Here is a 26,133-nt window from a genome sequence, read left to right on the forward strand (position 1 = left end):
TCATTGCAGTCGATGTGAAAACCCAAACTAACACGACTACAGGTCGTGATGTTCAAAAAGAACGGCAAAGCCATAGTCTCGGCTTCTGGCAAGGGTAGGTTTTCTGGGTTGGGGATGACATGCGCCAAAACAGCGTCGTGTTCTTGGGTTCTCAGCACAGCAGAGCTATGCTCTGGTGCATTGCAATTCCGTGTCTCTTTATGGTAGCGCGACTCAAAACCTGCAGCTCGTTGGGTTGGGTTCTCGAAACCCTAGTTAATTTTTTTTTTCAATTATATGCATGTATAATTCAATTCATGCATATTCAATATAATTCAATAAGATTATGATTCTAATGCATACACAATTTATGTAGAATCTAAAATTCGAAAAACGTAAAGTTTGGTCATGCATTATGGTGAATGTTCATGTTATTAGGGCTGCAAAAATATCAAGATAAAAATCGTTGTTCTAGAAAAACTTGCTTGCATGATGACATTGATGAATTGGTTTGATGCAGAAAATTATTTCTTTAATTTCAGCTTTCCATCTCCAAAGCTTGTATCACGTTCAACATAAGAAAAATAAATTGAATCAATAAAAGTAAATGAATTCAAGAAAATCAAAATTTAATCAATTAAAATAATTGAATAGTAATATTCCTCTAATTGAAGACAAATAAATTCTTTTTAGCATTGCGTGAAGAGTGTGCTGATAACGTGTTGTGACCTATATTTAGATGTGGCATGGAGAGAAAGAGAGTGGAGAATGGAATTGGAGAATCGTGTATTAATTCACTAGTGCTTGTACCTTTAGTTATAGTAATAAAGAGAATAAAAACTTACTCTTTAAGTAATACAAAGTTTCTCTTCTAAATATCAAAGGATTTCTAATATGCCTTTATTTAATCATTCTTAATATTTGATCGTTGAATTAAATAAATTAAAGAAGATAAAATGAAAAAAATTAACAAAACCGAGAGTTAAAATGTGTGAACACTCTTTTTCCAAAAAACTGTCGGTAACACTGTTTTTTGGTGTAAATTAAAGAGAGATTGATTAAATGTGCGATAATATTACTAGAGTTGGCCTTCCCCAACTTCCAGGCTTCCGGCTCCCAAATCTGGATCCACCATCTCCCGCCATCCCATTGCCTGCGACACACACAGCATTCTGCCACCACTCCGCCACCTGACTGCCCCTAAAAATGGGAACGACGACGCTGGCGCCGGGACTGTCCCGGAAGCTGAAGAAGGTCTTGGAGTGTCGCACGGACTCCCCCGATGTGCTGGCCTCACTCAACACCCTCTCTTCTTTCTATTCCGAAAATACCCCTCAGTCGCGGCGGAACCTCCGATCCACCATCGAGAAGCGAGGCCTCGCCACCAACCTCGAGTTCCTCGAGGCCTCCCTGGCAGCCCAAGAGGCCTTGGATCGCGTGGAGGACGAGGTCAGTGCCTTGGCCACTAGCTGCGACAAGATCGCCGTCGCTCTCAGCAGCTGCACCGCCACTACTGGTGACATTATCGCCACCACCGAAAGGCTCAAGCAGGAGCTCAACGTTACCACCCAGAGGCAGCAGATCGTCTCTTGCTTCCTCCGCGATTACCAGCTCTCTAATCAAGAGGTATCCATCAAACCATTTGCGTTTATAAGTTCTGAGATTTGATTCAATTGATTGATTTGGGTTTTTGTTGCGAGATTTGCATCAATTGATTTAGTTGTTGATTTGGGTTTTGGTGTTGATTTGTGTTGAGATTTGAATCAGTTGGTTGATTTGTTGATTTGGGTTTGTTAGATAAGTGCATTGAGGGATGAAGAACTGAATGAAAACTTCTTCAAGGCGCTTAATCATGTTCAAGAAATTCATGCCAACTGTAAATTGCTTTTGAGGACTCATCACCAGGTACTCTCTACTCTCATTGAAAAAATTTCGGGAGCCAGGAGACATGAAAGGTGATACTTACTCAATTACAATTCACTTGCAGCGTGCCGGTCTGGAGCTCATGGATATGATGGCTGTCTACCAAGAGGGAGCGTACGAGCGCCTGTGCAGGTTTTTATTTTCTTATTATCTTCCTTAATATGCATATTTACGAGGTCAATTTCTCTTCTTGAATGGTCTAACATGTTATCTTGGAAGACTGTCAATCTAGACCACTAATTAGGTGAATTCTTGTTTACATACGTGGCCAAGATTACAGTATGGCAATGTAGCATTCTTTGATACGGCAAGAGAACTGAGAACATTACCTATATGTATAATTGTTTCAAAATTTTGAGACTACCATTCTGCTGGGATAGATGAGATATGAGATATGAGTCTTTAATTATTCCTGTGTTTTAGGTGGGTTCAGGCGGAATGTAGAAGACTTGGTGACTCTGATAATCCTCAAGTTGATGATCTTTTGAAAACAGCAGTTCGTTGCCTCAAGGAAAGGCCTGTGCTTTTTAAGTATTGTGCAGAAGAGGTGATTCTCTGTGCTAACCATTTCTCCCTTTTATCTATTACCTTGCTTATTCACTTGTTAGTGAATCTTCTAGGTAGCAAACATGAGGCATAATGCATTGTTTAGACGGTTTATCAGTGCTCTTACACGTGGAGGACCTGGTGGAATGCCTCGACCGATTGAAGTTCATGCTCATGATCCCTTACGATATGTTGGGGACATGCTAGGCTGGTTACATCAGGTGTGAAAACAAAGATCTTGGTTGTGTTGCACTTCCATTTGTGAATTATATTCATCATCTGTCTTTTCTTGCTCCTGTTGCAGGCCTTAGCATCTGAGCGGGAACTTGTCTTTGCGTTACTGGATCCAGATGCTACAGGAGATACTAGTCCAACCAGAAACCAGTTCTCCAAGAGCCCTGAGAGTGATTCTCGAAAGACAGAATCTGATTTGATGTTTGTTATGGATAGAATTTTTGAGGGAGTTTGCCGGCCATTTAAAGTAAGGGTTGAACAAGTTTTGCAGTCCCAGTCCAGTCTCATAATTTCATACAAACTAAGTAATACCCTGGAGTTCTACAGTCACACTGTAAGTGATGCCTTTTCCTATTCATCAATGGAATAAGTTGTTCCACATGTTATCTGGCTTTCTTTTCTTTTTTCCCTAATATATGGCTGTCTATCTACTTGCTACTTGCAGGTATCAGAATTTATTGGGAGAGAAACAGCTTTATCTGATACACTCTGGACACTAAAAGATGCTGCTCAGAAAACTTTCTTTGATATTCTGAAAACCCGAGGGGAAAAGCTTTTGAGGTACCCTCCCCTTGTTTCTGTTGATCTCTCCCCTCCACCAGCAGTAAGGGAAGGAGTCTCACTGTTGCTTGAAATAGTTGAGACTCATAACAGCATGATGCTTCCAACTTTAGGCAAAGATCCTTCTTTTGGTCCAGTCATATCTGCTTTACTTGACCCAATTGTTAAGGTGCGTTGTGCTGGACATTTTGTTATGTGAATGGCATGATTGATAAGCTTGCTTCTGGTTTCATGCTGGTCAAAGCAACATTGACATTAGTCTTTTGTTCCTGTCATATCTGCTTCAAAACTGTTACATTCCCATTAATTAGAACAAACTTACTGAGAACTTCCTTTGAGTGCTTTGCACCTATTGTTGTGAGTTTGTGTAATCCCTCAATCAGATGCTCTCTATATTGGTAGAACCACTCCTGTAAACGATTTAAGTTGGCACACCTGGCCTTGGAAGCCAAAACTTGTTGCAGACTCGCAGTGTGGAGTCATATCTTGAAACATCATACCGAGAAAATTGTTTCGTTGTACCTCTTTTATTAATCATGTTACAAATTTAAAGGGATTCAAAACCGTGCTGATGCACTCCAAGTGAAAATTAGTCTCTTTAACTTTTCAGTCAGAAATTGAGATCTGAGATTGACGTTTAATTTATTAAATATGTTGAATTAAGTTTTAATAAAGTTCCTTGCTTCTACCATTGCAGATATGTGAGCAAGCTGCAGAGGCACACAAGTCCAAGGGAGTTGGCCACTCCTCAAGAAGAAGTAAGATGAGTTCTGACTTAGGTCAATTTGGTAAATCACCAGTTGACGCACTATTGTCCAACAGCAATTCTGCCTCGTCGTCTCAGGTTTCTTTTCTCATTAATTTCCTAGCCTCTAATTTCAGATTAATCTCCAGCCAGTCCTAGGATATCGTGGCTTACTGTTAGATTTTGTTGTAATTCTCGTTAGCTCTAGTTTGTATCTGCTCCTGGTGCTAAGTTATGATGAATCCCATATCAATCTATACCCAAAAAGAGTGCTTTTAAAATGGCTGAAAGCACTTATGGTGAAAATGTTTTTGGAACCAATTCTTAATAAAAATGCAAGTGAATCCTGGAAAAGCACTTAAAAGTGCGTTTAGAACCCATAAACATTTTTGCTAAAAGCACTTTCAGTTATTTTTAAATTACTTCCAAACGAGCCAAAAGTACAATGATGGGGTCTTATTCTTAGAAATTTCTGTACCTACCCCTTTTCATGCTTGTTTCAAAGATTTTTGTGACGCACTCCAATAGTCTGATCAATTGCTTTATTCTGTATTTATGCTTCAAGACTGCTGCTTTTTTTTTTTTTTTTTTTTTTTTGTGTCGAAGCTTTAAGGCTAAAACTAGATTTCTGAGATTATCATGCTCTGCTACAAAGCCGAAAATTCTGGTACCAAAGATATTATTATACTTTCCTCAGGATTTTAGAATCTTAGATATAATAAAAGGACCTTGGTACTAGAACCCTATCTGCAAATATTAGATTATCAAAAACCAGCCATGACACGGGAAATTGGTGTATTTTTTGAAAATAAAAGGTCCCTGTATTTAATGATATATAAATTGGATCGTGAGTCACTTGTGCATAATCTTCCTCACTGCTTTCGTCCTAATACCTGTTTAATGGATTGGTGCAGTCTAGTGAAACATCCTCTAAGATTTTCCTCATCAATTGTTTGTGTGCCATCCAACAACCATTGCTTGGGCATGAGGTCGCAGTGGAATACGTGAAGAACCTCGGGACGATGATAGATAAGCACATGCAAGCCCTTGTAGAAAATGAAGTCGATACGATCCTTAAAAGATGCGGATTGTCGCAGAAGATGACTTATTTCCGTGACTCACTCAGCAGGGAGACTGGCACTACCCCGTTGGTAGAGATAGAGGACACTTCTCCAGCATCTCTTTCCGAGTGTTTGAAGGCTTTCTTTGGGCTTGTCTTGGGAAGTGAAAGTTCCCTGCCTGAATTTGAGCAGATGCAGGTTCCGAAGTTGCGTTCTGAAGCTTGTATCCAAGTGGCTAAATCATTGGCCGAAGCATATGACCTTACGTACGAGGCAATTATGGATCCCAAAAATGGCTACTCAGATCCTAAGTCACTGGCGAGGCATCCTCCAGACCAGATAAGGACCATTTTAGGAATATGAAGCACTGATTTTTCTTCTCCCCCTTACATTTGTGTTACTCTCAGATTTTCTCATTCTCTATTAAACAGATTGTTGAAAACTCATATCTCCGTCGAACAAGTTTTGTTGGATATGCGATTGTGAAATGTTAATATTATTTAGCAGAAGAAGAATTGTATGCAAGTAAATTAATCACTGTAATGGAATAAACAAGTTGTTCAGTTGAATTTCTCTGACGCCGAATGACAGATGCGTGGAATCGTGAACAATTGTGCTCATTTGGACTAATTGATGTGTGGATGACAAACTCCAGCGGCAATGGAGAAAACCCTGCATGCAATGTCATTGTTAAAACAGGGGAACAAATTTTCCGTTTTCTGCTAACGCATTGATACGAATGTAAAGTTTTCTTATACAACTTCGTTAAGGCTCGGAATTTTGGGTTTAGCTTTCCAACGGTCTTGAGTTTTACTGAAACCACAGAAGCCGCAACAGAACGAAGCGGCAAGGGTTCCTTGCGTTTTATCCCTTTCTTGTGTGTGCGTTCAATGTGTGGCTAGTCAATCGGGGCGACGGGCTAGGATTTAGTGCTTGGACGGCCAAGTAGACCAAGTGGATTTAAGTAAATTTATTAAATATTGTATAAATAACTACCTATTTATATTTTTTTTTAAAAATACATAATTGTATTGTGATACATAAATTGCAAAATAAAATAACTTATAAATTATAACGTATTGGGATACATACTAAGTATTAAAACATAATGAGCGTTCATTCAAGTATTCAACAAGTTTTTTACATTTTCTTGAAAAAATAAAACACAAAATGAAAGTTATCAATTTTTTGTACAAGTGGGAGTCACGGCCTAGGCAGGTCTAGACGGGCTAGGCGGGCGCCTGGACAAGTTAGGCAGACGTCTAATTAGGTTTATGCGTCATTTTTTAATTTTCAAACGCCTAAGAATTAATCGTCGGGACGGTCGTCAGCCGGTTAGACGAGAATTTTAGAACAGTGCTTACATCATTCACCAAAGCTTGCTAAATTTGTTCCTCACTTCTGCATTTACAGCAACGAATTGGCAGATCTACTGATCAACATCCGCATCCCGGGAACTTGAGCGACAATTGGCATGATTCTGCAAACACCTTTTTTCATAGAGAAGCAGGTTGGTTTCACCAGACATCATTTGTTGAGATTAAATCCAACTAGTGTCACTCGGTTGCACCAAGTCCCTTGGCTGAGATTAAAGAGAGAGATTGTTAGCTCAACGTATAGCTACCAAAACTCCTTGAGAAAACATGATCATCCACCAGTAACGTGAATTTAAGAGTATTTAGCAAAGAAATAAACGAAAGATCAGGATTTGGTTGACGATATATGCCGTAATAAGCATTAAAATACAAACTGATATGTGCAACAAGCATTATCAGTTTGCACTTATTACAGAGGAACCTGCAAGAGGTTCAAAGAAAAATTTTCAGATGCCGATAAAACGCATATGGTTCTTTACAAATACCGGCAAAACAACAATGACAAAGAAAGCATGATAATCATTCCAGGTTAGTTATTACGAAAGGAGTATGGAAAATGTAAATAAAATTAGAAACTTAGTTTGAAGGCCGAGCAGAATAGGTAGCCCATAATTCAGGGAAGTAAAAGAACACCACACATTCCGGTCAAAAGTTCATAAAAAAACGGATGAGAGTTTAACCTAATACTCACGCATCTGAACTAGTAAATTACCTGAAACACAAACATCCGTCAAGTTTTTCCCAATGTATCATTCAACGGCAAGGGCAGCATCGGGTTGAATGCCATATTGTGCAGCACGTTTCTGTAACTAACCAATAAATTCAAACACACAAAAGAAAAACAAACAAAGAATTGAAACAATGTAGAGGGCTACCTTTTCATCTTAATGATGCCACACAAAGTTTAACCGGCGCAAAACCATTATGTATTACTATCGCTTTCAATTTTCATGCTTCAAGTTCCACCAGCTGAAACCGTTTAGCTTGTCAGTATTCTGTTGCAAGCTAAAACTTATACTTTAGGGCATAATCATCCAATGAAGTATTCTTTATATACTGTCTATGTTATGTATACACACATCCATATATGTAAGAATGTGCGTACATATAAATACGTGTTCACATATATGCGAGCGCAAACACACACAGAGATTGCATAAGCCCAAAAAAGAAGAAATATTAACAGCAAATCAAAACAGTATCAAAACCAATATATTAAAGCATAGTCTGTAGTTAATTTGTAAATTTTAATCAATATGTTTGCTTATCTGCGAGACTGATAAAAAAACCAACGGAAGTCCAAAAGTTTTCAGATACCATCGTGAAAAAGTGAATGTATAAGATCATTCATATTATCAATTGGATATATTCAAAGAAAGATTGCTCAGAAACAATACATATATGCCTTTCCAAAACTAAAAAATTAAATAGCATAACACAATGAAATGAATAAACAGAGCCCATATACATAAAACACATAATCAACAATTATTTAACTTGAAAGAGTAGGCAAACTTTCAAAGAACGAAAAAATATACCTGCAACTGCATGCATGGCACCTGTTCCCTCAATGAAGGGGAAGAAGGTTCCAACATCACTTTAGCCGGATTTTTCTATTATACTAACTGGCCCTGCCAAAATTAGAAACCATGTCCTTTGCTAATTGACTAGCCTTTTGTATCTCCCCACATGAACAGAGCGTCGCAACTTGCTTATAGCAATCGTCAAAATCTTTAAACTGAGACCATCTCCCTCCACCACCATAATTTTCCGCCACCTTCTCTACTTTCTTCATTTCAGAAAGCTGAATATCCAAATCTGCGCCGGTGGAGGTTACAGAATTTGAAACAACTATACCAGAAGGCTCCCTGTCATAAGGCTTGTCTAATTTAAGAAATTGTTGGTGAGTATTAGGTGAACCTCTAACAGGGAAAAACATGCACCCAATTTCATTAAGGACAGTAAGTGATTCTTCGATACGGCCTTGCTCACATAAAGACGCAAGAAAACCATCTAATGAATCTGTTTCGACCTCAACATCAACTCTATTTATTAGCTCCAAAACAGACTGGGAGTTGAGCATTTCTCTCAAGATGGTTCTGGCTTCTTCCATCCTTCCCTTAGCGCATAGACCTCTTAGTAAATATAAGAAACCCAAAAAATCAGGTAATGTACCTTTTTCCTTGAGGTCAACAAAGAATTCAAGAGCTCCTTCTATATCACCCTTTAGACAAAAGCCATTGATTATAATACTAACAGTGAATTCATCAGGCCTGAGGGATTTTAAGTCCAATTCATAAAGAAGCTTCAAGGCATCATCCATATCTCCAATTTTGCAATAACCATCAATAATCGAGTTGTAAACATGTGTATTTGGCTTAAAGCCCTTGAGAACCATCCTCTCAAATAACTCCTTGGCATCCAGAAGAAACCCCTCTCTACGTAAGGCATCAATCAATGTAGCATATGTGATTTCCGTGGGTACCAAATTAATTCTCTCTAATGAATCAAATAGCCGAAATGCTTCAACAAGGTGGCCTTGGCGGCATAATGCATTTATAACTGAATTATAAGTGATGATATCAAGTGCCACTCCTTTATTTTTAGCAATACTACACAGATCTAATGCCTCACTGATATGTCCTCCTTTACAAAGACTATCAACCATAAGCGAATAATCAAATGCATCCAGGATAGGTAGACCATCTCCGGCCACCATGACAAGTTTATATGCATCCAAAACCCTACCAGTCTTTATAAGTGTCTTATAAAGACTAACAGGCAAAGTGACAGCTGCAGGCTTATCCTTCATTTTGTCTAGAAACCAGAAAGCATCATCAACATTCTTCAGACTTATGTAGTAAGCTAGAATCTTGCTTACCGTGGGTTCTTCTAGGCCATATTCTTTCACAAAGATGGTCAAGAAAGATTGAGTTAGCCACTCTTTCCCATCATGGATAAGACCCTCTAAAATTGAACAGTAAGTTTTGCTTGTGGCAACTGACCCTTTCCTCCTCATCGCCAAGTACACCTCGCATGCAGACTCGGGAAAACCTCTCCTGCACAAGAAGCTGATGGCATCATTGCAAACAATATCATACACTTCTGTCTTCAAACTATCAATCCGTCGAACCAAATTTATAACTCCAACTGCACTATTGTCTTCAAAAATTGCCTTCAACAGAATATTATAGATACCTACATCGAAACCTAAACCTTTCCCACTGAGTTCAATAAATACCTCTGTGGCCATATCTACCATTCCCTGCTTACAGAGCGAACTGATAATACAATTATAACATGCAACGGAGGAACCTAGTGTCCTTCTGAACTCATCAAATACCTCAAGTGCCTCATCCATTCTACCAACTTTACAGTACCCATCAATCATTGTACAATATGTACTGGAATCTGCAACCAAACCCTTCTCTGGCATTCCCTTGTATAGTATATAAGCATCGTCAAATGCCCCCACCATGAACAGTGCTTTGATAAGTATGTTACACATAACAACATCCATGTAGACTCCGGCTTCCTCCAATCTCCTCTTCGTTTCAAGAATCCCCGTGATATTTTCTTCCTCAATATATCCATGTAGCAGCGTACTGTATGTAATTGTATCTCCAAGTATACCCTTTGAGATCTCATCAGCCTCGCATGTCCTCCCAAATTTGCATAATCCATTAATTACAGTATTGTATGTGACAATGCTTGGATTAATCCCCCTCTCCTCCATTTTATGTAGCAAATCAAAAACATCATCGAGATCTCCTCTCATGCAAGACCCGTGAATTAAAGTTGCATACATGAATTCATCAACTACAATTCCCAAATCTTCAACCATCTTGAAAATAGCAAATGCCTCCTCCATTTTCCCTTTCTTGCAAAACCCCAACAGGATGGCAGTATACGTGATCAAATTGGGTTCTAACCCATCTTTCCTCATCTTTATTACAATACCAAGCGCTTTTTCCACATCTCCTAGCTTGGAAAACCCATCTATCATAATACTATGGCTAATTATATCAGGTCTTATGCCTTCGTCTACCATCTTTCTATTCTTCTGAAATACCTCCATTAAGACCCCTTCCGAAATATAACCACAAATCCAACTACTGAAGAAAACAACATCAAATGCCCAACCTCTCTTCTCAACCCTACAAACCAAATCACAAACCTCATTAACTCTACCCAATTTACAAAGAGCACCTGCAAGTGCTGTATAAGTCACAACATTAGGCTCTAAAGCTCCCGAATCCACAGCATTCTTGAAAAACTTGACTGCGATTTCCGGCTTCCCAATCTTACAAAACCCGGAAATTACTGAACTAGAAACAAAATTATCAAAAGGATACTTAACTTTCTCATCAGTCATCAACTCCAGCACCTCAATTGCCTTGCTCATATCCCCCTGATTGCTAAACGAACGAATTAACGAGCAAAAAGTGAAAGAAGAAGGAAAAATACCGTAGCTCCCCAAGCAATCCCGCAACACCAACAAAGCCTTCTCGGGGTCTTTCCGGTTGACACATAGGCCTTGAATCAGAGAGTCCCACATCCGATTCCGCCGCAAACTCGAAGCTTGGACCATCCGGGTCCTCATAAAATGCTCTGCTTCTTCATATTTCTGCAAATTTAGGAGAGCGCAGGTGAGAATTGCGTGCGTTTGGGCGCTGCCTTTGATTTGGTTGGACTCCATTTGGGAGAAGAAGTGGACGAGGGTGTCGAACCGGCGGGTTCGAGAGAGGAAGAGAAGGAATTGGACGATGGATTTGAGAGTGGGAGAGAAGCCGCTTTTGAGCAGAGTTTGAAGAGGTGGTGGTTCTGGGAGGTTGGTTCGGCAAGGAGATGAAGAAGAAGAGAAGGATCGGACTAGTTTGGTGTGGAAGATTGAGGAGAAGAAGATTATCATTATTTGGGAATTTCTTGAATTTGTTTGCTGCTGCTGCTTCCCCTCGAAGCGTTGAGTGGGGGAGTTGAGTTCGAAAGCTAACCAAACATGCGAAAAATTGTTCCATGGTGCTGCGCGGTGACGCTAATGAGCCTATGAGCATTGGGTTGCCTCGTTAGTCGTTAGGGTGGGCATAATCCGTGAAACCGAATTAAACCGTGACAAAATAAATTGTAAAAAATATGTTGATTAAAAAAAGTTAATATAGGTTTAAGAAACGAATTGAATCGTTTTGACCGATTTCGGTTTTGGTTTTTAGGTTGAAAGAACCGTTCAGAACCGTTTATATAAATAATCAATTAAAATTAACAGTTGTATGATTAAAAAGATGTTATTTATATATGAATTTATATGTACTTGTTGTGCCTTCATATCGCGTGTCGCAGTATTCGTGTCCACCGGTGCAACTTAGGGTTCCACAACCAAGGAGTACCCAAAATTTCAAAATTGGGCCTAATCTCAACTTGGACCAGTGGACTGTCTCTTCAAGGTCAGCATTTCATCCCTCCACTCATTCCCACTTTTTCTCAGCTCCCAAGCCACCCGTACAAGTAGAAAAAGTTCCTCAGAAAATATGACTAACACCAGCTCCATTCTTTCCCCAAATCCGTTAATTCGGTTGAAAATCCAAATCCCACCCAAATTTCGCGCCAGAAAGTTCCCCACAAATTTCTTACCAGTCTCCGCTCGTCTCGACGATTCCAAAAGCACCTCCACGGACCCCCAACTCAACCTCTCCGTGCTCCGCTTCACACTCGGTAACTCTCTCGCTCTCTTTCTCTCTCTTTCTCTGGACTGAGATTTCGATTGTGATGGATTGATGGGTTTTGGGTAGGAATACCTGGGCTGGACGAATCCTACTTACCAAGATGGATTGGATATGGGTTCGGTTCGCTTTTGATTTTGAACCATTTTGTTGGTTCCACTGCAACCCCAGCACAGCTTGTAAGAGAATGAAACGTTTTTTCTTGTGTTGGAAATGTTTCAGTTTGTGTTGGATTTTATTTTAATTTTTGTGGGTTTGTGTGTTTTTTGTTGGGTTTTCGGATAGAGGACGGAGGCTTTGGGTCTGTCTTTGGCTGCATTCTCTGTCGCACTTCCCTATCTTGGAAAATTTCTCAAGGTATACTTTTCAAGGCACTTATATATTCCATTTAATTAGATTACAATTAACATTGGTGCTAAATTCATGATCCGATTGATGGTGAAATTCGATGGATAAGCGCTTCTACGGTGCAAAAGATATGAACTGCTAAGAACCCTTAGTTCCATTTTGCTTTTGAAGATGATACAGCATTTGTGTTTTCCACCGGCATAACCGGATAAGAGAATAGCATTTCTTTATGTGAGTTAGAATAGGTACAACTTATACCATTCAACACTGAAGAGTTCAATCGTAACCCAGTTCCCATAGAGAAACAGGCGATGACTGTGTTTTTCTAATAAAAATTTACGAATATGCGAGTAGCTTGTTGTGTGCACTGCCTACTCAGCCTTTTCGCAAGCCTGATTACGTGGAGTTATATTGCAGGGTGCTACCCCGATGGATCAGACGACCATCCCACAAGGGTGTGAGCAAATATTTGTTATATCACAAAATGTCTCAGATACGCAGAAGGAGGACTTGGCTTGGGCTACATACATATTGTTGCGCAATACAAACACCATAGCAGTGGTACACAACAGGTTTTTATTACATTTGAAACTTCACAGTAAAAAAATTTACCTGGCAGATAGATGGAGAGACAAAATCAATATTATTTTGGATGACTATGTAAAACATTCTGTTGTGTTGCTAGAGAGTGATAAGTAACTGAACAAATAAATTATGTGCTTATGTTTGCAAATGTTTTGTATAAGCTCTTCAGATGTAGTTGTTCCTAATGTTTCAGATGATATCCGTACAAAATGAATTGTGCGTACGCGGCTATTGGAACATACCAGATGAGGTTTCAAAAGCCAACGTACTTGGATGGCTTGAGAAACAGATTGAAAGTATTGGCATTTCTGATTTGAAGGAGACCCTGTACCTATCTCAGATTGAAGGTAGCTATAACTTGTGCATTATTTAATCAGCGCTGTTTTTGAAAATGACTGTCTTTTCTTGGAATAGTATTGAAACCTTGATTCATGTTTCAGATTCTGGACTTTGGGAGATGCTACCGCAGGGGACTTGTTCTCTCCTTGTACAACCGATTCTCCAAGTTGAGCATTCAATTGACAATGTGATCCAGAGAGTTGAGGGATTTGTCTTGTTGGCTTCCACCATGAGGTATGCATATAGTGATAAGGACAGAGCCTGGATTGGTGCTCTTACAAACAAGTTCAGAGGTAAGCAATAAAGATAGAGCCTTGATAGGAGCATTCCCGTAAAGAAAAAAAACCCCGGAACATATGTGCAGCCTTGTATAGCATGTGAATTACACTGCAGCAATTATTATTTTAAATGCAGCTTTTTGGTTCCGTTGATCTCTTTTGTGATTCATATAAGATTAGCATGAGAAGAAGTTTTGCTTTTAGTTCTTTTAGTTCTTTTAGCACCAGAATAGGAGGAAATACAGAAAAATGAACACAGTATTATTAAAAGCAATATTAAATTTTAGGATTAAGTACCTAAAACTCCCCAACCTTTTAGTCTCATTCCAGATTGGTTTCAACCTCTTTAAACATTCTAAACAAGTACCTAACCTAGTTAAAATGTCACATCCGTTAAGCCCCAATTAATTTTTCAAACCTAGATTATGTTCAAAATCCACCAATTGGGTTTATCATAGTCAACATTAATTTTAGTTGCCTCAAAATTTGAATTTCAAACATAGATTATGTAATATGGAACCCAATGAACAAACGAGTATTGAATTAAATCGAAAATAGACACAAATTGAAATTATATTAGGAGGGCAATCTCTTAACAAAGAAGAGGGTTAAGAGTTCAGATAACGTTTCATTGAGCTTGTTTGTGCTCGTGATTTCCTCATACGTAAAGCTTCTAGTTCTTCTTTGTGGGTGATGAAGTTGGTGGTGGCTGCATCATGACAGTCCATACCATTTCAGCAACCTCCATGACCTCTTTTCGATGTTGGCGGCTAGAGTTGTAGGGTGGAGTTAGTGGTTTTGTGTTGGGTTTAAAGGTGATGGCATGATGGGGTGGGGCTGGTGGTGACCGTTTGTTGATGGATGATATGCTTCCATGACCTTCTAGTGAATGATTGGGAAAGGGCAGAGAATTATAGCATATGAATTATGTGAATTTCACACAGAATTAGTAGACAAGAACACAGTACTTGCCCACCACTCATCATCAGGGCCCAAGTTATAGGAGGAATTATGAAGGAAAGGTGGTTTTGTATGTGTTTTAGTTAAATTACACTTTTGTATACACAATTGCTAAGAATTTAAGTGATTGAGTTTTGTCCAGAAAACGGGGAACAAAGGCCGAAATGATTATCTCACCCCGCTTCCCTTATGGCCCGGCTTTGGTGGCCTTGAATTGTCACCACCATTGTTCGTTTGTTACTGTAACGCTACTATCGGTGTTCTGGTTGCCGCCACTCATGTTTTCAGATTGATTTATCAAAATACAGAATCTGAAACCTATCCGTCATTTCGAAATTTCTTAGTACTAGCATTTACTTCAAACTGTCTGTCTTGCTAAACGAAATATGATATCCAAATTGGTTGGTTACCCCAAATCTTACTTCTTTCTCGAGAACAAATTCACCCGCATCGGTGGCTATCAACCGTTAGTAAAAATGAATCTCACAATTCAACGTCAATGGTTGACAACCACCAACACGCACAGAAAGACAATATACTTCATGAAGTGGAAGAGTCAAGAGTAGTTTTGGAGCAATGAGTTAGTTTCACCAACATGCTGCCCCATATATAAAAGGTCAAGAGAATTTCTATGTTTGCTTAACAACTAAAGCAGTAAAGCAAGAATTAATAATGCTCCCACTCATATGACACTCAAATCATTTTCAATCACAATCCTTAAATGGATTTCTTTTGACTATTTCACACAATTAATTACTTTTAGTTTAACTGCAAACCAAACTTCGCATGTGTAACTTTATCTTACGTTGTTGGTCTCAAGCCTAGATAAAGAAGGAGGGGAGCGCGTCAAGTGATCGACAGTTGGCACTCTATTCTCACGTCGAATACCTTACGATAATTAACTCTAAACAAAATTATCCGACCTCACTTAATGGAATAAGACTTTATTGTTGTTGTACTTAAACTAAATCCAAAACGAAATTTTCAGTAAATTTCATTATCCATTTTTTTATTATCATTTTATAAATATCAAAAATTCTAATATGCTTTGATGTATATCAGATACCAAAATAATGGATGATTGAATGAACGGTCAAAAGATTCGATGGATCCCGAGTTTCATTTGATGTTTGAACCTTGTCTTGGTTGATGATGCAAGTCAACAACACGAGACCTCTCATATCATGATAAAGACTGTTTATTTTTAAATTATGTAAAATGTAACCTTATGATGCTAATTAACATTTATTTTATTTTCTAAACATGTTTTACTTGGTTGACCTCACCTCCTCGTATTTTATTTTCCAGTCATATCATATTTTCAAGTTGGATTGGAATTTTTCGATTTCGTCATTAAAATTTCGAATCGGAATTCAAATATTTTTAAAACAATTCGACGGAAATTGGAATGTATGCACTTGAGATTCTAAACATTTACAATTTTGATCGGAAATTTTTTTAAAGTGTTCCAAGCTTATTTGATAAAAAAAAAAAAAAACCTTTGAAATATTGTAATTTTCTAATAGTTATTTACTAAAATTATGTACTTTGTAATTAACTTTTATATTTTTATAATATTGATAACGATAAACATAGTACTACGCTACATATTTTCATTAAATTTGTATAGAAGCATATACAAAATATAGAACAATAAATAACATATATAAAAAAGTTTGAGATATAAAAAAAATGTGTAAAATATATGAATCTCAAACTCTGTTTCGAAAATTTTGAGATTATTCCAATTTCGAAAATTCTGAATTTAAGACTATGTTATGATCGAATAAAATTGAAAACATTGTTTCCAATTCGATCATTCCGAAAATGAGATCAAATAAAATTGAAAACCTTGTTTCCGATTCGACCGTCCTGAAAATGAGCTGAATGAAAAGTTGTGGAGTCAGGTTGGTCAAAATTCAAACAAAATACAACGTTTAAATAGTTGATAAACAGTGATTATTTGCGAGTAGTAGTAATATGTGGGATGTTCACTAATGGCGGCAATTCCTGTTTGAGAAAGAAATGGTGGACAATGAGTTTATTTGTTATTATTGTTAGGGTTGTGCAATAAAACTAATACTTTGTTCATGATTTTGGTTAACAAATAAATTATACTACGATGTTCTACATTAAATATAAACAATAATATCCAAGGCGTCATCAAATACGTTATTAATTTTATTAGGCTTCATCAAATACGTTATACCATTCTGTTTTTTTTAAGCAAAAATGACTTGGTTTCTCAACTACAAAAGAAAATATTTTTGTACACCTGTTTTTATGTCAAATTTTATTTTGTCTTCACGGACATGTACGGAAATAAAAGCTCAAATTTGAGAGTACATTTCTACCAACTTTTGAGGTAAATGATATTTTGTTTGATAAATTTAAAGGTTGTTTGATATTCTTTTTAAGTTAAGAAAATTGAAAGCTTGTTCGATATTTGTTTTTTGGTATGAAATTAAAGCTAAAATTCGAAAACTCACAAAAGTAGTTTTAGGATCTGTTTGATAACCATTTCGTTTTTTTTTTCTTCATTATTTTTAAAAAAATTGAATACTAAAAACTGAAAGTCAAGGGATTGTTTGATAGTTTTTCTGTTTTCAGTTTTTGTTTCATTTTTTTAAAAATCCGAAAACCCATTTGGAAAATACTTTCATTAAAAAAAAAATTAGTAACTGAAAAAAAAAAAAAAAAAACTACTTTCTTGAATTTTTAAAATTGAATTTTATTTTTTAATTTTTAATTTTCACGAAGAAAGTGGGATCCTAATAATTTTCTTTTGTTCAATTTTCTGGGAATGGGAACCTCTCTTCGATCCTTTCAATCAAATCCACTGAATCAATCAATTCGAATTCTTGAAATTTGATCCATATATTACAAACAAAGAATCTCTTTAAAAGTTATAATAACTTTAATCGTTAGATCAAATTTAAAAGGTGATTAGATGAATTTGTTCCTTTCCAATTTTCTGAACTCTTGACTTTCTAATCACGGCAAAAGCTAGGTGGCAGAAGCAAGACACTCATCTCCATTAGAATTTTGTATACAATTTTTTGTCTCACTCATGGGGCCTAGCTTCCATAGTCAATAGGCTGCCAGTGCCCAAGCCCCACGCCCACGAAAGATAATGCCAACACGTAACGTGACTCATCGGATAAAACCAATTTTGTTTGATATTGCTGTATTAATTTTGTTGTAATGTGAAAATAAACTCATTTTTATTACTTCATGTTTTTAATTTTTTTTTCACCTAATATTATGAAAATAAGTTATTTTTAAGTGTTTACCAAATATTTTTTTTAAACTCAATTTTTTTTATACTTATTTTTTATAAAAATACATAAGTACCAATACAAAATCTATCGGTTCAACCCATTTTTATCCCAAGGACCAAACCAAAAACTTTTTCCAAAGACCAAGCCGAAAGTGCTTTCCATTCAGTTGACTGCTTTGACTTCTAGTCAATCACTTGTACCCAAATATACTCTTGAGTCTTGACTCGCAAATGTTAAAATTTGCAAATTTATGAAGCAACATCAAGGCTTAAACGAGTTTGAACCCGATAAGTAGTGGATCGAAGAAGAAAGAGGTAATTATGAAATTACAGTTTATTTTGTTTTTCTAAACATGATTCGGTTTTGAAGGGTCAAAATTAAAACCTCTTTGAGTTAAGTTTTTCCGTTTTTAGTTTTAACAACTGAAAACCTTATAAAAAATTTTTAGCATCTCCTTAGCCACCATCGTAAAAATCAAATTGAGAACATGCCGTATGGAAATGAGTCTAGTAAAAAGAACATGTTAACTTATAGGTTTTGTATGGCGTTTCAAAAAAAAAAAATCTCATCGTTTATCATTTTAAATTTATTTGGGTATAAAATAGCTATAATATGATATACTTAAAATCCAAAGCCAAAGCCATTAAATCAATTCAAGAATACAATCAAATAGTTTAAGTTCTAAAACTATCAACACGTCAATAAATAAGATGAAAGATAAAGTAAACTAATAAAGACAATTGACTAAGCATGATATTTTCTCAGCAGGTCTAGTCTTTGTAACAAAGTCTTCCCTTGTTTAAATTCTCATTCGTCATATCTACATATATAAATACAAATACATACATATATATACACACACACACACACAAACACATCATATATATATATATATATATATGTATATATCTCCCTTAAGGGGCGCCCTTCCATTCTTCTCTGCATCCAAAACACATCTCAAAAAAAAAATAAATAAAAAGCATGGGTGGTTGCTTTTCTTGCAGACCAAAAGTTGAACTCCAGAATGTGAAGGTGGTGCATCTGAATGGGTATGTGGAGGATTTTGAGCACCCAATCTCAGTAGGGCAAGTGACCGGGAAGCCCACAAAGCACTTTGTATGCACTCCATCTCAGCTCCTCTCAACTGGGTCGAAGCCATTGAAGCATGACACCCTCCTCCAACCAGGGCAGGTCTACTTCCTCCTCCCCTACTCTGCATTGCGGAGTGATGTTTCTCCTCTCGACTTGGCTTCCATAGCCAGAAAGCTCACTTCTGCAGCAGCAAAGAGCAGCAGGAAGCAGTCTTCGTCTGCCCCTCAGTCTCCTGCGGCCTATTCTTCAAGCATGAGCGGCCAGTTTTGCCCAAGCCCTATGTGGAGCTCTTCGTCGTCGCCGGGGAGGAGTCCGGGGAGGAGTCCAGGGAGGAGTCCGGGAAGGTTTGTGGAGCAGGAGAATTTGAGTATGATGGTGGATTATGGCTCTCAGAGATCGTCGCGTCGTTCGTGGAAGCCGCTGTTGGATACGATAACGGAGAGATCGTTGAACAAGATGACTGAGTCTGATTTGCAGGAGAGGCAAGTGGAGGTGGTTGTGAATTAGGTTTTGGTTTTGCAATTTTATCAGTTACACTAGTATATATGTTTTAGTAATTAAAATTAAAAAAAAAAAATATTGGTGGCCATGGATGTAATGAGAAATTTCTTGTGGAACGATGAAGTGAAAAATCTTGTTGATTTTAGGAGTCGTTTGACAACCGTTACGTTTTTGAGTTTTTAATTGTTTTTAAAACCGAAAATTGAAAATTCAAATATGTACACGGCATTTGAAAGCAGGAATTTCTGGTTGTTGTTGTTGTTTTATTTTTATTTTTATTTTTTTTTGTGTGTGTTGGTTTTCTTCTTGCTCAAGTGTAAAAAAGGATATGTTGAAAACACTATTTGAAATATTCATACTTCTTCTGATGCTAATCTAGCATCTGAGCCTTTTCCTTTGCAAGTTTTCTTTGGTTTTTTTTTCTTCTTATATTTATAGTAGTGCATAATATGGGTTTATTTGCTTAAGCTTCAAAGTATGTCAAATGCAAGCTCATTTGATCTTATAAATGCCAAAAACAGCCTAAAAACACTCGAAGTAACAAAATTGTGTACTTTTGACACCTAATAAGATTTTGATCTTTTGAGTACTCATCTTATAATTTTAGTAGCATATTATATGTATTTATTTGTTTAAATTCCAAAGCTACTTGGTGCTTTTGACTGAATTCAATTAGATAACTCACTATTTTTCAAAATATGGTGAAGAAAGAAATAAAAATTTTGTTCTACTCGAAAGTAGAAGATGAATTATTCGTTAAGAAAAACTCCTATAAAATAATAGGTTTAGAAGGGAGAAATAATTTGATCTTTGTCAATTATTGAGGTGTACTTTAAGGCTAGCTTTTCCATAGACCAAGTCTCTAATCAAAAGATCCCATCCTTTCATTTTTGATCATGTGGTCAGGAATAAATTTAAGTGTTGAAAAATTCTCACGCAAAAGAAAGCAAGATGAAAATGAAAGACTGGGATCTTCTGGTCAGCTGACACCTCAGGCTGGGATCCGGAGGTGGTCCCAGTCCATCGGGTGGACGGACATGATTTTTCTTGTCATGTTTCTGAATCAAAACAGAACATGCAGGAGACATCCAATGAACGTATCCATTAGCCCCACCGCCATTTAATTCATATGGTAAGTTTGTAACCATTAGCAACTTGAGCGTGACCCTTCTAAAGGACTACCATTTTATCAATTTACACAAATTGTAACACCTATTCAAATGTGTTTGGAAATGCTTTTAAAATAATTAAAAACTTTTTCTTATACAAATGTTTTTGAAATCAATCTTTAATTAGTAAAAATGCAAGTGCATTTTGAAAAAACAATTGAAGTGCATGCAAGAAGCAAATAACTGGTTATTCTTCAAAAATGCACTTCAAGTGCTTTTAGAACCCAATAACACGTTTACCAAAAACGTTTTCAGTCACTTGATAAACACTTCGAAACGAGAAATCTTAGATGGAACAACATCATGATCTCCCAATTCACACAAATTAGAAGATGCCAAGTTTCAAGTTTTATGATGATGGAAAATAGTTACAAGGGTACAGAAATAGGAGCTGGTGGCACCCATTGCTGGATGGGTGCGCAGTCCCACCCACCACCTTCTTTGCTATGAGTGACTCTAAAATGGTTGGGAACCCAAGTTTCACCTTTTGCTTCCCTCTCTCTCAGCAGCTCCCTCTGTTTTTCTTCCACTGCTTTCTTTGCCTCTCTTGCTTTGTTCCAGTCCTTCCCAAGAATTGCTTGGCTCAGCACTCCCCAGATCACAGCTGATTCACTCGGCCAAACCCCCTGATTGTTCCAAATTTAATAAGTAATCCAAAATTTCAATAAATCATTGTTGATAACTCACTAATGGATATATTACACTATTACTCAATTGTCTGACGTGGGAGAATTTTTCACATCCTCACACTTCATCTCGGGCGTGACCACATTTGAAGGCAAACGTATGGACAACATATATCAGGTGATGTGGAACACGTGTGGCTGTTGGGTTTTCACATTTGGACGAACCTGCTATGATAACATTGAGGAAGTTGGGGATTTATCTCGAAACTAAGTGGCGATAGAGGAAGTAGCTCAACTCTTTATGGCCTTGTTTGATAATGAGGATTGGCTTGATCGGGATTATTAACAATATTGAAGGCATTTTGGAGGAAGAAATTGATGATCTCTAAAGTCCAACCCCCTTAGGGGAGTATCTTCGTATCCAAGTCAATGTCTAACAAACGAAACCTATAAGTCTATGCTTTCCGTAATATTCCGATGTAGGACAACTCTCCACAACCTCATATGTGGTAAGGCAAAGACTTCGAAGATAAAAAGATTCAAAGAAACAAAAACAAATTTCTCACATAAAAAGGCAAAGACTTTGAACGGATGAAGAGCAATCATTCTGCATATTTTGTAGGGCACATTGACTTAATGCAATCCAAGCTAAAGAGTTGAGAGATAGAGAGGCAGAAATTAGTTACCTTCAAATCGGTAACAATCGGAGCTTTCAGTCCCGAAATGGCTTCTTTTGCATTGTATATAACGGTTTCTTTCCCGCTACTAACGTCCTTTATTTTGACAGTTCTGCATTGAAATCAAATATCCAGAATTACAGCTAGACAGATACAGATTGTTACGTAAACTTTCAAGGTGTAACTTCAAAGTAGTCTGTGTTGGTTAATTTTATTTATTTATCGATTTTTGTATATATATGCAATCAAACCACTGTTTTCGATCTGTATGCAGATTACATAGCGGCACTTGGAAAGAAGAAGGAGGCCTTGAATTACCTATCCCACTGACCATGTATCTCATAAAGAAGCTCGAATGTTGTTGAGTCAAAGATCCTTCCCTTAATTGTTCTAGGATTTCCCCTAATCCATGAATTGCTTCCATAATATAACTCAGCTTCAAGGCCCGTCTCATGACACCGGATTCTGTTTTCACCAACCCAATCAACCCAAGGTAATGGGAGGAACTTTATCAAGAGTTTTGGTGAGTTCATTTCATAAGTTTCTCCATGATTCAAGAGCTTCAACTGACGTTTTCCATGCACCTCCGTTTCCACTGAAGTACCTGCATCATGGTTCTCGATAAGGATTAATATGACATTTAAACACAACAGAATATTTGACAAAAATACTTAAAAGTCAATTAACATAAACAGCAGCAAAGTTCAGACGAGACTGAAATCTTCGTTATTATTGTATGAGTCCACAGTTGTTGACAAGATGAATACTATTAAACGGTTTTTGAGCTTCCAACAAGTATAAAGTAAAAGATTAGCGTGACCCGAAAATATAAACACATCCTCGTACGGGTAATATGTTAAGGAGTTTACTAGATAACAAAAGAAAAATAACATGTCAAGGGACAAGATAAAAGAACCCTTGCAGACTGATCTCTGGTTTAGGATAGAAACTAAAATCATATCCTCTGTAATGTACCTAAGAATGATTCGCAAAGTAGCTCGAATGGCACTTCCATCTAAAATGTGCATTCAACTCAAGAGAAGCTCATTTTCAAGGAGTATAAGAAGGGAAAAGGAAGATATAAGATCAGCAGCAGCAACTTAACTGTATTATATGTTACAAATAGTCGGAAATATGTATATTCTCACATGACACTTGAAACTTGAAACCCGATTAGGATTGCTTCTTTTATATTAATGATCACTATGATTTTTACGAAGAAGAGAGTACCATAGAATTTGGGAGTAGGATGTTGACACCAGATCATTTCAAGGTTTTCTTTTTCATCAGTTGCACGAAGAGCGGTAACTGGTGGATGATGTGATACCTGCAAGCATGCAACCAAAAAAAGCAATAACGTTAGTCAATACATGCATATAGATCCGCAAACTCGCCACTCGCAAGGTAGTTAGTGACATTTAGTTCAAGCTGGGGCATCATGGCAGCATCAATTGGAGCAAAGCTCGGCAGAATAATAAATACAAGTACCTGCTCAAGTAGAACATTGAGGTTCCCCCTTGTAACGTGATGGGTTTCTCCAAGAATGGGGTTGTAAGGAACAATTCCGAAGATCATAGGACGCAAAGTAGAAATGCTCCATGATACAACAGCTGTGAACCTGTCATGAGGGGTCTCCGCTCTGTTGCACCTTCCTAACAAATCATTACCAACGCAGTACACTGATTCACCAAAACACTGGAGGTGTGACTTGGGAATGTTAAACAGCGGTGGCAGCTGAAATTGCAAGGGAGGTAAAAAAATATCAGTTACCAATAAAGGTCCTTCTTTTGTCCAAATTTACTGTAATTAGTTAAGAAAAAGAGAATTGGTGTACGTCAATCCAAATGTTGGTATTTTTAGCTGGTTTTTTAAGTTTATTTCTAACGTCCACGTTAAAGAAACCCAAGTGTAAAGTATGACGTTTTCCACAAAAAGAAGAGGACTTGCCTGGAAGCGTGTGAGATCAGATCCTGGCCGTACGTTTTTAAACAGACTCAGAACACGTTTAAGTAGATTAGGAGCTCTGTAATCAACATCGGAGTCCCCTTCTAATGACAATGGCTTTGTCAAGAAAATAACTCTGGAATTCTCCTCCTCCTCCTTGACCTGCACACCCATTACACCAAATCAAGAGGCCGATTTTAAAGTTGAAAACGCGCAATTCCAACATTTTAAGGAAACTATTTTTGGATGCGTACAATTGATTCCAAGCCGAACTACAAGCGGCTATTTGGAAAAGCACATAGTGGAGTACGCTATCTGGCCCATAAATTGACACATTTACATTGTCTCCAGTCACTAATTACTAACCATTTGAAAAATTAACTAAAAGATCTGGAAAGATTCGCCCACAAACAAGAAGAGTTTAATTCACGATTCATCGACCAATACAAATATGTTATTTTGGTTACTAAATCGGAGATTTAACAATCAGTGGCGGAGCCTGTGTGGGGTCATTAGTTGTCCTTGACCCCAATAATTTTGAAAACACCATGTATATTTTTTTGTGTATTGTATTTGACCCTTATAAACAGCTAAGGCAAACTAAATTACAACCTCCTCCTCCTACTTCTTGTGTGCGACTCTATTGTGCAATCATGTGCTCGATGAAATACTTTGGTTTTTCTCTCTTCTTGTGTGCGATCATGTGCTCAATGAAATACTTTAGTTGAAAAGCCTAGGAAATCTTCAACATTACTCTACACTATCATGCATCAGCCCTAGACAAGCCTCTACGAATAATAGTAGTTGTCGACATATGTTGGTATAAACTTTCGACATATGTTGACAGGTGCTTCGTAGGTGCTCGATGAATGGCCAATGAAGTTTTTTTTTTTTTATTGATATTATGACTCATTATTTGAAAATTATGACTATGCCACTGCGTATAATTCAAAAGGAAAACTAAAAAGAAAAAAGGTTTTACAATGTCCCTACGCATACAACTACTACCTTAAAGTTTCTTAGCAAATAAGTTTTTTCATCTTCTTTTTAAAGAAAAGAAAAGAACTTTATTTTGTACAACAATTTTCCCGGAACTTTTATAGAAAGCCGGCTGTACTTAAAAAAGCACGAAAAAAAAAATGCCCGAAATAGAAAACAAGAAATGAATTGAAACTTTCAATTGATGACAAAACAAATACGAAAGACGAAAACTGAATTATCGCTGAATCAAATAAAAAAAATATCACGAAACTGTAGTACTAGACGGTCATTTACAAGCCACATAAGCTATCTTAACGTAAAAGAAGTGGCATCATAAAACACTAAAAAAATAGGAAGGAAAACGATGCCACGAGATTCACAATTCAAAGCCATTTTCATTTCCTTGGCACACAAAACAATATATACATATATGTGTGTGTTATACTTAATAAACATATAAGGTAAAAGGCTCTGAGTCTGAGAGTCCAATAGAAAACGAGAGGGTATATTGATATAATATTATATGTGAACAGAACCTGCTGCTGGCATGCTGCAATTGCAAGCCAGCAAGTATTAAAATCAAAACAGCTTTTGTCGTTCTTAAAACCGCCGTTTCAACGGCCGGTAAACAGCTCATATTTTGACAAGTAGAGAACAATACAAACCCAGCAAAACCATTGCTGGGTTTGAGTTGATCTTTGATTTTTCCGAGTTGGGTACACAGAACAGATGAAATAATCCAAAACCAATTAAGCAATCATTCAAAAACACATAAAACCATTGAGAGAGAGAGAGAGAGAGAGAGAGAGAGAGAGAGGTTCACATACCATTTGAAACTTTGAAGAGATGGGGAACCGAGGCAGAGAGAGAAACAGAGAGAGAGAGAGAGAGAGAGAGAGGTGTGTGTGCTTTTTGTTTCAATGAAATGTAATAGAGAAAGAGAGAAGTGGCGGAAACTAAGAATCGAAGAGCGGTTGTTTGGCTGGTTTTGTTTTTATGCTGGGAAAAAGGCGTTTTTATGCTGTAGGCGCCTTCCTTTCTACAACGCAAGGGAATTGGTGGTTGGGACCAATGGGGTAATAAATTTTAGAGGTATTTATTGATTTATTCCCTGAACTTTCATGCAGTTGTCAATTTTCTCTTTGAATTTTAATTTTAGCCAATTACCTATTTGAACATTTTTAATTAGCGAATGTCCTCCTTAAACTTT

At 37.2% G+C, this 26,133-nt stretch overlaps 5 protein-coding genes across 9 annotated transcripts; 3 read left to right on the forward strand and 2 right to left on the reverse strand.

The window, feature by feature from the left end:
- Positions 1 to 987: 987 nt before the first annotated feature.
- LOC137737008 (conserved oligomeric Golgi complex subunit 6) lies at positions 988 to 5,579 on the forward strand. Its single transcript, XM_068476349.1, has 9 exons — positions 988 to 1,605; positions 1,777 to 1,884; positions 1,967 to 2,034; positions 2,326 to 2,449; positions 2,523 to 2,669; positions 2,753 to 3,016; positions 3,128 to 3,412; positions 3,941 to 4,087; positions 4,903 to 5,579. Exons 1-9 carry the CDS (start codon positions 1,186 to 1,188, stop codon positions 5,410 to 5,412), a joined length of 2,073 nt encoding a protein of 690 aa, XP_068332450.1. The 5' UTR covers positions 988 to 1,185; the 3' UTR covers positions 5,413 to 5,579.
- Positions 5,580 to 6,076: 497 nt separating this feature from the next.
- LOC137737213 (pentatricopeptide repeat-containing protein At5g57250, mitochondrial) lies at positions 6,077 to 11,448 on the reverse strand. 5 transcript variants are annotated; one of them, XM_068476630.1, is made up of 4 exons: positions 7,964 to 11,448; positions 7,301 to 7,394; positions 7,138 to 7,228; positions 6,077 to 6,631 (listed from the first exon to the last, which is right to left on the reverse strand). In XM_068476630.1, exon 1 carries the CDS (start codon positions 11,335 to 11,337, stop codon positions 8,047 to 8,049), a length of 3,291 nt encoding a protein of 1,096 aa, XP_068332731.1. In that variant the 5' UTR covers positions 11,338 to 11,448; the 3' UTR covers positions 6,077 to 6,631; positions 7,138 to 7,228; positions 7,301 to 7,394; positions 7,964 to 8,046. The 5 variants fall into 5 exon arrangements, with proteins under 5 accessions (XP_068332731.1, XP_068332733.1, XP_068332734.1 ...); XM_068476632.1 differs by having other exon boundaries at positions 7,301 to 7,420; XM_068476633.1 differs by lacking the exon at positions 7,301 to 7,394.
- A 439-nt stretch (positions 11,449 to 11,887) lies between these two features.
- LOC137738362 (protein COFACTOR ASSEMBLY OF COMPLEX C SUBUNIT B CCB2, chloroplastic-like) lies at positions 11,888 to 13,845 on the forward strand. The gene is made up of 6 exons (XM_068477997.1): positions 11,888 to 12,134; positions 12,212 to 12,321; positions 12,428 to 12,499; positions 12,908 to 13,051; positions 13,269 to 13,422; positions 13,516 to 13,845. The coding sequence occupies exons 1-6, from the start codon at positions 11,951 to 11,953 to the stop codon at positions 13,716 to 13,718; spliced, it is 867 nt and encodes a 288-aa protein (XP_068334098.1). The 5' UTR covers positions 11,888 to 11,950; the 3' UTR covers positions 13,719 to 13,845.
- Positions 13,846 to 18,914: 5,069 nt separating this feature from the next.
- Positions 18,915 to 19,532, forward strand: LOC137736040 (uncharacterized). The gene has a single exon (XM_068475383.1). The coding sequence runs from the start codon at positions 18,915 to 18,917 to the stop codon at positions 19,530 to 19,532; it is 618 nt and encodes a 205-aa protein (XP_068331484.1).
- Positions 19,533 to 21,020: 1,488 nt separating this feature from the next.
- LOC137738308 (oxysterol-binding protein-related protein 4B-like) lies at positions 21,021 to 25,893 on the reverse strand. Its single transcript, XM_068477946.1, has 7 exons — positions 25,751 to 25,893; positions 23,946 to 24,104; positions 23,487 to 23,732; positions 23,229 to 23,325; positions 22,317 to 22,602; positions 22,008 to 22,110; positions 21,021 to 21,321 (listed from the first exon to the last, which is right to left on the reverse strand). Exons 1-7 carry the CDS (start codon positions 25,751 to 25,753, stop codon positions 21,064 to 21,066), a joined length of 1,152 nt encoding a protein of 383 aa, XP_068334047.1. The 5' UTR covers positions 25,754 to 25,893; the 3' UTR covers positions 21,021 to 21,063.
- Between the last annotated feature and the right edge of the window lie 240 nt (positions 25,894 to 26,133).

Source organism: Pyrus communis, chromosome 6 (genome assembly GCF_963583255.1).
Source record: "Pyrus communis chromosome 6, drPyrComm1.1, whole genome shotgun sequence".
Lineage (NCBI taxonomy): Eukaryota > Viridiplantae > Streptophyta > Magnoliopsida > Rosales > Rosaceae > Pyrus > Pyrus communis.

Bases quoted from the DNA above. Each gene is read 5' to 3' on its own strand.
- LOC137737008 (XM_068476349.1), top strand. From the start codon at position 1,186: ATGGGAACGACGACGCTGGCGCCGGGACTGTCCCGGAAGCTGAAGAAG. The intron at 2,035-2,325 runs GTTTTTATTTTC...CCTGTGTTTTAG, and splicing joins GCGTACGAGCGCCTGTGCAG to GTGGGTTCAGGCGGAATGTA. The intron at 2,450-2,522 runs GTGATTCTCTGT...TGAATCTTCTAG, and splicing joins TTAAGTATTGTGCAGAAGAG to GTAGCAAACATGAGGCATAA.
- LOC137738308 (XM_068477946.1), bottom strand. The intron at 23,326-23,486 runs GTACTTGTATTT...GCATGCTTGCAG, and splicing joins TCAATGTTCTACTTGAGCAG to GTATCACATCATCCACCAGT. The intron at 21,322-22,007 runs GTAACTAATTTC...TGGAACAATCAG, and splicing joins CGATTGTTACCGATTTGAAG to GGGGTTTGGCCGAGTGAATC.
- LOC137737213 (XM_068476633.1), bottom strand. From the start codon at position 11,337: ATGATAATCTTCTTCTCCTCAATCTTCCACACCAAACTAGTCCGATCC.
- LOC137738362 (XM_068477997.1), top strand. From the start codon at position 11,951: ATGACTAACACCAGCTCCATTCTTTCCCCAAATCCGTTAATTCGGTTG. The intron at 12,500-12,907 runs GTATACTTTTCA...GTTATATTGCAG, and splicing joins ATCTTGGAAAATTTCTCAAG to GGTGCTACCCCGATGGATCA. The intron at 13,052-13,268 runs GTACACAACAGG...CTAATGTTTCAG, and splicing joins ATACAAACACCATAGCAGTG to ATGATATCCGTACAAAATGA.
- LOC137736040 (XM_068475383.1), top strand. From the start codon at position 18,915: ATGGGTGGTTGCTTTTCTTGCAGACCAAAAGTTGAACTCCAGAATGTG.